General features: G+C 32.3%; 1 protein-coding gene across 1 annotated transcript; it reads left to right on the top strand.

Moving 5' to 3' along the window:
• Positions 1-412: 412 nt before the first annotated feature.
• Positions 413-4541, top strand: LOC120166808 (flavonoid 3'-monooxygenase CYP75B137-like). The gene is made up of 3 exons (XM_039176007.1): positions 413-1353; positions 2650-2842; positions 4180-4541. Exons 1-3 carry the CDS (start codon positions 413-415, stop codon positions 4222-4224), a joined length of 1179 nt encoding a protein of 392 aa, XP_039031938.1. The 3' UTR covers positions 4225-4541.
• Positions 4542-11435: the final 6894 nt, after the last annotated feature.

An 11435-nucleotide genomic window follows, 5' to 3' on the forward strand; every position in this document is an offset into this window, starting at 1 on the left:
AATAAAGTTAAAGATGTCAATAATGGAAGCTTTATTATTGCTCTAAAGGTTATATAAAGTAATTGTGTCTAATATCTATGTACAACATTTGGATATGGAAAATATGACTAACAATAAAAAAAAATCTAATCATACCTATATCAAGGTACGAACCCAGAATTTTATGTTAGTAAGCAATTTTTTAAAATTTTAGGAAAGATGAATTTATAAAATTCTAAGAGGCGAAAATATATTTTCAATAAAAATATATATAAAAAATCTAAAATATATATGATAATTTTAAATTTTATGGAGCGATTGTCTCATCCGTCGTGTAACTTAGACCCAAGTCTAGAATACTATATGTATTATAAATCACGGTCACTACCTTTGTTTCATCTATCAATTCCTTGGTTTTCCACACAAAAGCAACATGATGTTGCAAGTATCTTACAGCACGTTCCCAGAAGCTTTCTCATTTCTGATTGTCATATTGGGAATCTCAGTCTGGTATTTATATTCCAATCGAATGTCAAGGAAACCGACGGCTCCATTGCCGCCTGGTCCCCGTGGACTTCCGATTGTGGGATATCTTCCCTTTCTAGGATTGGATAATCTCCACCTGCTGTTCACAGACTTGGCCGGAGCATACGGTCCTATCTTCAAGCTCCGGCTTGGAAACAAACTAACCATAGTGGTTAGCTCTCCATCCCTTGTAAAACAAGTGGTCCGTGACCATGATTTAGCATTTTCCGAGCGAGAACCTACCATTGCTGCACAGGTTATCACCTTCGGCACCAACAATATCGCGTTCGACTCTTACAGCAATCCCAGTTGGAAAAACAAGCGCAAAATCCTTGCAACCGATATGCTCAGCAACGCCAATCTTAATGCCTGTTATGGCCTACGCCGAGAACAGATGATGAAAACCATTAGGGATGTGTATGAAAACGCAGACAAGGCGTTTGATATCGGTGAATTGGCGTTTCTAACTGCGATCAATGCGACCATCAGCATGATGTGGGGAAGCAAACTCCGAGGACAGGAAGGGGCTACAATTCAGGGTCACTTCAAAGATCTTTCGTCGGAAATAATGGTGTTACTGGGAAAACCGAATTTTTCCGATATTTTCCCCTCGATTGCATGGTTCGACTTGCAAGGAATTGAAAGGGATATGAAGAAAATCCGTCGATCGTTCAATGAACTCTTGGATTGTGTGATTGAACTAAGAATGAAGGCTGCCGGTGAGAAGGAAGAGGTTGACGGAATGAGTGAACAAAAAACAGACTTTTTACAGTTTATGTTGGATTTACACAACGAGAACGAAGATGGCGCAGCATCACTCAGAATGAATCAAATCAAGGGTATTCTCATGTAAGATTTTCACACTTTCTTTCTTGAGTTGTTGGTAATACAAAGAATTTCAATGGTTCGGTTCTTGTTTATTTTTTTATAGATAACATCATCCCTATAAAGTATTAAGGTAATTTATACTTTTAGTATTTAAACGATCAATTTTAGTCCGTTTTAGAGACAAACTTCTTAAACTATCAGTTTTAATTTATTTTAATACTTAAATTTTTAATTTTTTCAAAATCATATATAATGTTTAGTTTTTATTTTGTTTTAGTACCTTACCGTTAAAACTTAACGGGAATTTGCATGTGGCGCCTTTTTATGGGTAAATTGCATCACTCCTATTTTAGTCACTAAAGTTTAATTTTTTAATTTAATTACTTAACTTTAAATTACTTTTAATGTAATCACTCTAACTTTCAAATTTATTTTTTATATTTAATTATATATTAATAAAATAATAATAAAAATGACATGTCATAAAAATTATTAATAAAATAAATTAGAGTGATTAAAATAAGAGAAATTTGAAAGTTGAGTGGTTAAATTAAAACAATATTAGTATCAAATTAGGAGCGAGGAGATAGTTGAGTGATGAATGATGTAATTTTCCCATAAAAAATGCAATGTTGTTAAGTTTTTAGCAGCAAAGTATTGAAATGAAAAAAAAACTTAAACGTGAGGTATGATTTTGAAAAAATTGAAAGTTTAAGTGCTAAATTGGACCAAAACTAATAGTTTAAATACTAAACACGTAATTTACCCAAAGTATTATTAATAAAAGTTTATATTGAACTATCTATTGTTACAAAATAATGTTGAAGATAATTAAAATAGTGTTAATAACAATTAATTATGTTGTAATTGTTATTTAATGTTTTATCATTTTATCCCTACTTTAAGCCTATAAGTGGAGAGCTTATTTTAGCTTTTAATTATTATAAAATGTTTGAATTCTCTCTCAAATGTTTTTCATTCTCAAAAGCTCTCTAGCTTTTTCGAAGTTGTCTTTCTTAGGGAAGAGTAGTATCACTTAAGTCCACTCTATTTTTTGAATGTATGAGATTCGGAGAACCATGCTAATTTTTGGGGGACATTCGTCAATTATAATAATTACACACATCGAGACAAATTCATTTTTGAGATAGTGGTTAATACCACAACATAACATAATTGATCGATTCCTTATTTATTTATTTTATTATTATTCAAGTCATTGTTAACGCCTTATTTTACAACATATTGTTTTTAAAAAATTTAGAAACGAATTCGTTTATGACTTACCTATTTTGCAACTAATATTTTGTTAAATTAGGACACTGTGGTGGGTGGAACGGATACTACTTCAACTACGACAGAGTGGGTAATGGCAGAGCTAAAGCAAAATCCAGAAATAATGGAGAAAGTTAAGAAAGAATTAGATGATGTTGTTGGCCTAAACAACATCGTTGAAGAGTTTCACTTGCCTAATTTAAGTTACCTAAATGCAGTGATAAGGAGGCTTTCCGTCTGCATTCTAGGAAGCACGGGTTGGCAAACTTGTGCCGTTTCAAGTACCTGATACGTCCCCGGTACGGGGACGACACGGGGACGGGTGAGGTACGTACCGGGAATGTTCCACGGTGGCAGGGTACGACTGAACGGCGTCGGGGATGTTTCTCCGAGTTCTGGGGATGTTTCGGGGACGGCATGTGACTTTCACATGCGTCCCCAGGATATTTTCGTCATTTTGCATTAAGAAAACAACGGGAACAACATAACCTAATTGGAGGCTGCAGCTTTCGACAACAATCCAACTTCTCTATTGGAGCTTTCGGCAGCAATTGCTTCTGCTTCTTGAGCTTTTCGGTAGCAATCGGCAGCAACATGTGAGTTTCTTCATTGCATTGAACATCATTTCGTTGTATTTGGCAAAAATGGTTCTCAAAATGGAATATTAATTTCATATGCCTTGGAGATGCTAAATCTTTCTGTGTCCTGGTTGGTTATCCCTTCTCTAATTTTAGCCTGAGTTTGTTGAACATTGCGCTCTTTGGGTTTATGTGGTCGATTTGATTGTGGAGGAACGATTCCATTTTTAATAAGAAAATCTTTGGAGTTGACCAGAGTTTTGAGTCGGCTATGGAAAGGATCTCATTTTGGTGTGTTTTTGGCTAAATTATTGCTTCTTTACCCTGGATTTCTATAGGTCTGTTAACGAGATTATTACTTTGAATTAGTTCTTTTTGTCTGAGTTATGCTTGGAGAGATTGATGTGCTTTAATTGTTGGGCGTTCTTATTGTTGTGAATTGTGTTGGTTCAAGTTTGTTATTATTGTTTTGTTTTTTTCCTGGATTTGCATTAGCCTGGCGTTCCTTTGCTTTAGTAATCGATCTATTCTTGGGAGTGGACAGAAAGGCTTTGGCAGTTGCTGTGTGTTTCAGTAGATCTATTTGTTGTAAATTCCTATGGATCTACATTTGAGATTAACCATTATGTTTTTATATAACTGTCCCATTATGTTTGATTTGGGTTTAATATTATGGTTTGAGTTTTAAGATTTAACACTTTAATATTATGATTTTATTATGGATTTCATTATTCCAGAATTAATATTATAGTTTGAATTTTGAAATTTGACATTTTAATATTGTGGCTTGTTTATGGATTTTATTGTTCTAAACTTTATATTGTTGTTTGACTCTTGATATTTGACTTTATTTATAATTTTTGTATATATATTTATAATTTTAAAAATATTTTATATGCGTACCCTTGCCGTCTCCGTACCCTGTAATTTTAAAATTACCGTTTTCCGTCCCCGTCCCCGTCCCCGTCCCCATATCCGTATCAGTGCAACATAGTCTGCATTCACCACTACCCCTTTTTGTTCCCCGTTCTTGTGGTAAATCACTCCATCTCGGTGGCTATACCACACCAAAGGGAAGCAGAGTGTTCCTAAATATGTGGTCCGTTCACAAGGACCCAATATTTGGGACAATCCTTCCGAATTTCGACCCGAGAGGTTCTTGAATGAAAGTTTTGATTTTCATGGAAATGATTTCCGGTATTTGCCATTTGGGTCCGGAAGGAGAAGGTGTCCCGACCTTTCCCTTGGGGAAAAGATGTCTTTCATATTGGCCTCATTGGTTCATTCTTTTGAGTGGAAATTGCCGCATGGAACTGAGCTTGACCTGTCCGGTAGATTTGGAATTGTTGTGAAGAAAAAGAATATACAGTTGTGAGTTTAAGTATCACCCAAGAGATGCTTATTAGCCTATAATACCTATTTATCCATAATAGCGTAGAAAGTTGAGGGATCGAACTGAATCTAACTGAATTCATAATGATATGGATGATCCTCAAAGACATCAAAATTTACCAAAGTTGTGTGACGACTGTAGTGGCGAAGGAGACAAGAGAAAACATTGTCTGAATCTTCCAAAATATTTACCAGGACAATAAAACCTTTATAATTGTGTTTAGTTCATATTTTTAGTTGTACTTTTTTTAATTGCATTTATGTAATTCGAATTTTTATATTTCAGTTCATATTTTTCGAATTGTACCTTTTTTATGCGTGTTTATGCATTTTCAACATATTTTCAACTTCTACTTTAATTCATTCTTTTTGTGTGCATAATTAAAAACTATCCATAAATAGCTTTACTTAATACAATAATTACTTAATTAGTAAAGAGAAATTCATACATATATTTAGACCCTCTATATAATTTGTTTACTACTATTTTTTTTTTTTTCATCCCGTCGTTTGTTACGTTGGATTGATAAGTCTTCATACTTATGTTTCTTCTTCTTCTCGATTTTCATCGTCTTTTTTCAACTTTTATTCAACTTCCTTTCTCTACTTTTGTTCCTCTACCATCGACAATGCTACTTGGTATACCAACTCATCATCTGAAAATGAGCTTAAATTTCAATTGTCGGAGTTGAAGTCATAAAACTCACAAACACCATTCGTTAAATCATACCTAAGTTCTTTGCACTAGTTTATGATTTGATTCTCAAATTTTTTTTCTCATTTTTCATAAACATCATGACTCACCCCTATTTATACAAAAAAAAAAATTAATAAGCTCGTTAAAACTCATCACTTCCATGTGAGGAATTTCCCTTTTAAATTTTAATGATATAATCTGAATAAATACCATCTTTCGACTAATTCGATTATCAAGATTCCCCTGATTGGTGCCAAACATTAGTCATCATAATTCTCATTACATAAAGTTGATTTGGCTTGATGTAAGAAAACAACCTGCAAAGCAATTTTCAAAGGAGATACATGTCTATCCCTCATGTTCTGTAAGAGTAAAGGGACATCTTCTTCGTCATCTAAATTCAAATTGTCAGGATTTGCTAATTCAACATAATTAATCGAATAAATAGGTGGTTAGATAAAATCCCACAATAAATTAGAATAAAGAAGGGGCGGTGTCGACACCCGTTTTTTACCCGGGGATCTTGTTAATTTTATTATTATTAATTTTGTTATTTCTATTATTATTATTTTTATATTTATATTATTTTTTATTTATGCATACCTAAATTACAACAAATACTCCCAGGCCAAATTAAAACCCAAAATACACGCATCCCAAGTATGGCCCAAAAGGTTGTACCTTAAGAAAACCCTTCGATTATCAAGATTCCCCTGATTGGTGCCAAACATTAGTCATCATAATTCTCATTACATAAAGTTGATTTGGCTTGATGTAAGAAAACAACCTGCAAAGCAATTTTCAAAGGAGATACATGTCTATCCCTCATGTTCTGTAAGAAGTAAAGGGACATCTTCTTCGTCATCTAAATTCAAATTGTTCAGGATTTGCTCTAATTCACCCATAATTAATCGAATAAATAGGTGGTTAGATAAAATCCCACAATAAATTAGAAAATAAAGAAGAGGGCGGTGTCGACACCCGTTTTTACCCGGGGATCTTGTTAATTTTATTATTATTAATTATTGTTATTTCTATTATTATTATTTTTATATATTTATATTATTTTTTATTTATGCATACCTAAATTACAACAAATACTCCCAGGCCAAATTAAAACCCAAAATACAAGCATCCCAAGTATGGCCCAAAAGGTTGTACCTTAAGAAACCCTAGGATTTCATATTTTTCCCTCAGCCGTCAAATGCTCTGAACCGTTAGATATGGACCCATCAAACGGTCCAGATCTAATCCATATTAGGTTTTCTTATTTTTACTTTCCAGCCACACCGCCGTCGACGAAGAACTCGTCGCCGCCGAAGAGTCCATTTGAGAAGCAAGTCGCATCGGTCGTCGGAGCCACCAAGTAGATTCGGGTCAGATTTTAACGAAATCTGAGGCATTTAATTCCTTACCAACAGTACAAGGCAACCATACCTCCCTGCTACACATGTCAATCATCAACAACCATCAATCAACAGTAGGCGTCAGAAGATATTTTATTTACTTTAATCTCTGTAAATCTAGGTATAAAACTCGAATTGTTGTAAGCAAAAGAGATCATTTTTTTTCATTTTTTCAGAAGGAATACAAGCAAAAGCTTTAAGGTATTTCCCCCTTTATTTTCAGATTCGAATAATAATAAAAAAAGCTAAGTATTTACGAAAAATAAAAGAAGATGAAGAGGTTGAGTAGTTACATGAGGAGGAGTTGAACCGTACGGCCGATTCATCTTCCACGATGGTCGGAGGAGGTGAGGAGTCGAAACTTTGAAGGGTCTTTTCGGGGTTTTAGATGATTTCGACCTTAGATCTAGGCTTAGGTGGGTAGATATGGAAGTATAGGATTTTTTGGGTCGGTTTAGGAGTTCTGCTGTCGTGTGTGGTGCTCGGAACGGTGGCTGGAGCGACTGAGTAAGATGGTCGGAAGGGAACCGTCCTAGGGAGAAAGAGGAGAGTTGAGAGAGTTTTAAAATTTTTTTAGGTTTCGGTTGAAAATGAAAAGAAAAATAGAAGAGAAAATTGAGTTTTATAGAGGAAGTTTAAGGTAAGATCACACATAAGTCCCCAATAGTTTAGTGCGTTTTTGCATGTTGGTCACCTGCTAGGACCAAGGTTGTTATTTACCCGTTTTCATGCATGTTATGTATTTTTGGGATATTTTTTGTTTAGTCCCCCTTAGTTTAGCGTGTTTTTGCATGTTGATCACATGTAGGGACCAAAGTATTTATTTACCCATTTTCATGCATGTTATGTATTTTTGGAATATTTTCTATTTAGTCCCCCTTGTTTAGGCTTGTTTTTTATTTTGGTCATTTGTGGTGATTATTTAATTTTATTTTAATATTTTTGGACTGATTTAGTAATTTATTTTTTTTCTTTAAAAGTATGTTTTAGGCTTGTAAAAAGGAATAATTATTAAATTGTCCCTGTAGTTTCAACATATTTTATATTTTAGTCTCTAGTATGTTTTTTTATTTAATTTAATTTAACCATGTAACTTTATTTTATTTTAATTTGGTTCCCATATCTTATTTATTTTTATTCATTACAATTTTAGCACTTAATGTTAAATATGTCCATTTTGGTCACTTTTGCACTTTATTTTATTTTAAGTTTTGATATGATGATTTATTTGTTTGCATTCTAGTCATATTTGCATTTTGTTTTATTTTAATTTTGCATGTTGCTTTTATGTTATTTTATTTTAGTCACTAATTAGTTTTGTTATCTCTATTTTAAATTAATTTGCATGATACCCTCATAAGCATTTCTTGACCTGAATCAAAATAATTTGACTAAGGGTAATATTTGTTCATTTTAAGATTGTCGTAAAGTGACTGTCTTAACGTATAAGAAAGTTATTTTCGATAGTTTTAAAATGAAAGTTTATCCCATTAAGTGACACGAATTAAATTGATTCCATTTTAAAATTTGGGAATTAAGAAAAAGATCATGTTCTTTTAATTAAGTCCACCGAGAAAAGATTGTTAGACCGAATGTAAAGTCTATTCTCGATGTATTTAAATAATCGAACATCCTTATTCTCATTAAAGGTTGGTAAAATAAATAATTAATTGTACTTGCTTGATGTATGTTTTTAATTTATTTTATTTTATTTTTGCATGTATTTTCAATGGGATTTCAAAATAAATAACATTCAAATTAATATATAATTTTAGGATGAAATATTAATATCTCTTTATTTCGATTGGGGTAATAAATGACTTCTTTAAGGCATGAGATGTCATTTATTTTCAATTGGAAATAATTAAACATTATCGTTTTCCCTCTTGAAATTCAAAGAATATATATATTTTTTAAAGAAAAGGGGTCTTAGAGTTATTTTGATTTATTGTTACTTATACACTTAATTTTTGAATTAATAATGAGCTTTATAATGGAATTGTAATATTTCTTTATTTCAGTTGGAGTAAGATTCGGTTGTTTTAAGGCATGAGAGGTTGATTATTCTCGATAGGAAATAATTAAATATTATTATGTTTTGTTCTAAAATTCAAAGAACATTATTTGTATAGGATCTTAAATTAAATTAAACCCGAACTCGTAATTTCATTGCAAAGACAACTAATTAATCGACTATGTACCGATTTAGAGCGATGTGGGGTGCTAATCTTTCCCCGCGCGTAACCAACCTTCGAACTCAAATTTTTGGTGATGCAGACCACAAATTCGTAGTTTTAATTATAATTAATATTTTTTTAAATAAAAAATATTTTTTAGTGCCCAATCACACCCTAATCAAAGATTAGGTGGAGACTCCTTGAATCACTTTTATTATTAACTGGTCACTAAATTATTAGAGATGAGATCTTTTAGAATTCATTTTTTTAAAATTAATTTTTTTTTGAGAAAAAATTCGTTTCGACATGTAATACCCCTAGAAATTGTCACAAATACATAAAGAAAAAGGGCAAAACTCTACCTTAAAGACTAATTTTAACATTATATCTTTATATAAATATTAAATAAAAATACAATCAAAATAATATTTAATATACCCTTAAATAAAAATGATTTAACGATTACTGTTAAACTAACATCCAAATAAACAATAACATTACACTCAATAAAATAATTAAATATTAGTATTATTTTATAAATAAAAAATTCATAATATTTTGTCATCAAATTTGACTGAATCAAATTGAAATATGCTATTTAATTGTCATGGATGCCAATTGAAAATTCATAGACTCGTCATCCGATTTAAACAGAGAAAAGGGTAAACTATACTTGTAGTACCTAAACTATTATTTTTGTTCTATTTTAGTACCTAAACTTTATGTTTTTTCAAAACATACCTAACATTTAGTTTATGTTTTAATTTGATACCTCGTTATTAAAAAGATAACATAATTATTGACAACATTTTTCATTTTTTAGTAATGATGTGACATCACATTATGGCGACACGTCAATATCACTATTAAATTTTTAATTACATGGTATAAAATAATCATAAACTAAACATTAGATATGCTTTAAAAAGACTTAATATAAAAATAAGTACCCAAACTATATCTCTTTTTCCATTTAGGTGCTTAAACTTTTTTGATCAATTTAGGTGCCTAAAGTTTCCAAAGTTATCATTTAAGTGTCTCGACCATAACAGGCGTTAAAATTTGTTTATCAACCACTCAAAATGTGACACGTTGTGCCTTTAAATTTTTTTACAAATCTTAAATTATTTTTTTTTTTCAAAAAATTCTAAAATCTCAAAAAAGTCCCAAAATCCTTAACCCCAACCTGTCAGTCATCCTCCGTCGTTGTCACCCCATCGGTTGTTGCCTACCCACCCACTGGCCATCCCCAACCGTGGCTTCAAATCTCTAAAATCCCTAAACCTTAAATCCCTAAATTCCAACACTCATCCAACCCAATCGGTGGATGAATGGTTGGAGGGTTGTCGACGAGCTGGTGGTCGACGGGTGAGTCAATGATCGTCGGCAGTGGTGGTGGTCAGCGTCGGAATTGAAAGTTTTGGGGCATTTTATGAAAAGTATGAAAAGTTTGGGTTTTTTTTTTAAATTTATGATTTTTTAAAGAATTAAAGGAAATAAAAAAATCAAGCCACGTGTCAAACACTGATTGGTTGGCTTATATTTAACGGGTGTTTTCAACGACTGTTATGGCATAGGCACCTAAATGATAACATTAGAAACATTAGGCACCTAAATTGACTAAAAAAAGTTTAGGCAGCTAAATGAGAAATGAGGTATAGTTTGGGCACTTATTTTTTATATTAACCCATTTAAAAAAAATAAAGTTTAAATACTAAAAACAGAATAAAAGCGATAGTTTAGGTACCAAATGTGTAATTTACCCAACAAAGATGACCACCTCGAATGATGATTTAAAAAATAGTGGAAAATAGAATTCATTGCAAATTCTAATTGGAAGTAAAATAAAAAATAAAAAGGTACATTATCCTCGAATGATATTAAAGTTCAAATAAGGTGGCCGAAAAATCTTATGAGTTTTGGTGAAAATTGTTGGATATATGAACTGCAAAACTACACCGTTAGTACTGACTGGAAATATAAACAGTAATTAAAAGGAACAAATTCGTAAACCGTTTCGTGGTAAAAATCACTGCCTTAGAAACGAATTCGCCCCGATGTGTGTAATCGCTGCAGTAGGCGGACTGTTCCCCGAGGTTAACACGATCGCTCCGAATTCTGTACACCCGAAACCAGAGTGAACTGCTGGTGGTATTGCTCTTCTGATTGGAAAGCACTCAGAGAGAACTCATAGAGAGAACTGTAGAAAACACTTTTGTAAGTGAATTATGAATGTTTGAGAGTGAGTTGAGAAGCTGAATATAGCCCTTTATTTATAGGCTAGAAATAGGGTTAAAATCGTCCATAAAAAATTTCAGGATTAAATCTCTTCTTTTGTAACAGCTGAAACGTCTAGATGAACCTGACTAAAAAATAATCCAGGTACATTGCATCATTGTTCAGCTGTTATAACTCCCGAAATTATATCATGTAACCCATGGAATTAAATCAAATAACTCCTGTAACTCCTGATATTAACAACTTGTCTCCTCTGTACAAAGCTGGAAATCAGTCCAGATACATCTTAACGTTTTTTATTTAATTTAGTTATCACTTGAAATTAAACAGTCCTCAGCAG

Source organism: Hibiscus syriacus, unplaced genomic scaffold (assembly GCF_006381635.1).
Source record: "Hibiscus syriacus cultivar Baekdansim isolate YM2019G1 unplaced genomic scaffold, ASM638163v2 tig00111648_pilon, whole genome shotgun sequence".
Taxonomy (NCBI): domain Eukaryota; kingdom Viridiplantae; phylum Streptophyta; class Magnoliopsida; order Malvales; family Malvaceae; genus Hibiscus; species Hibiscus syriacus.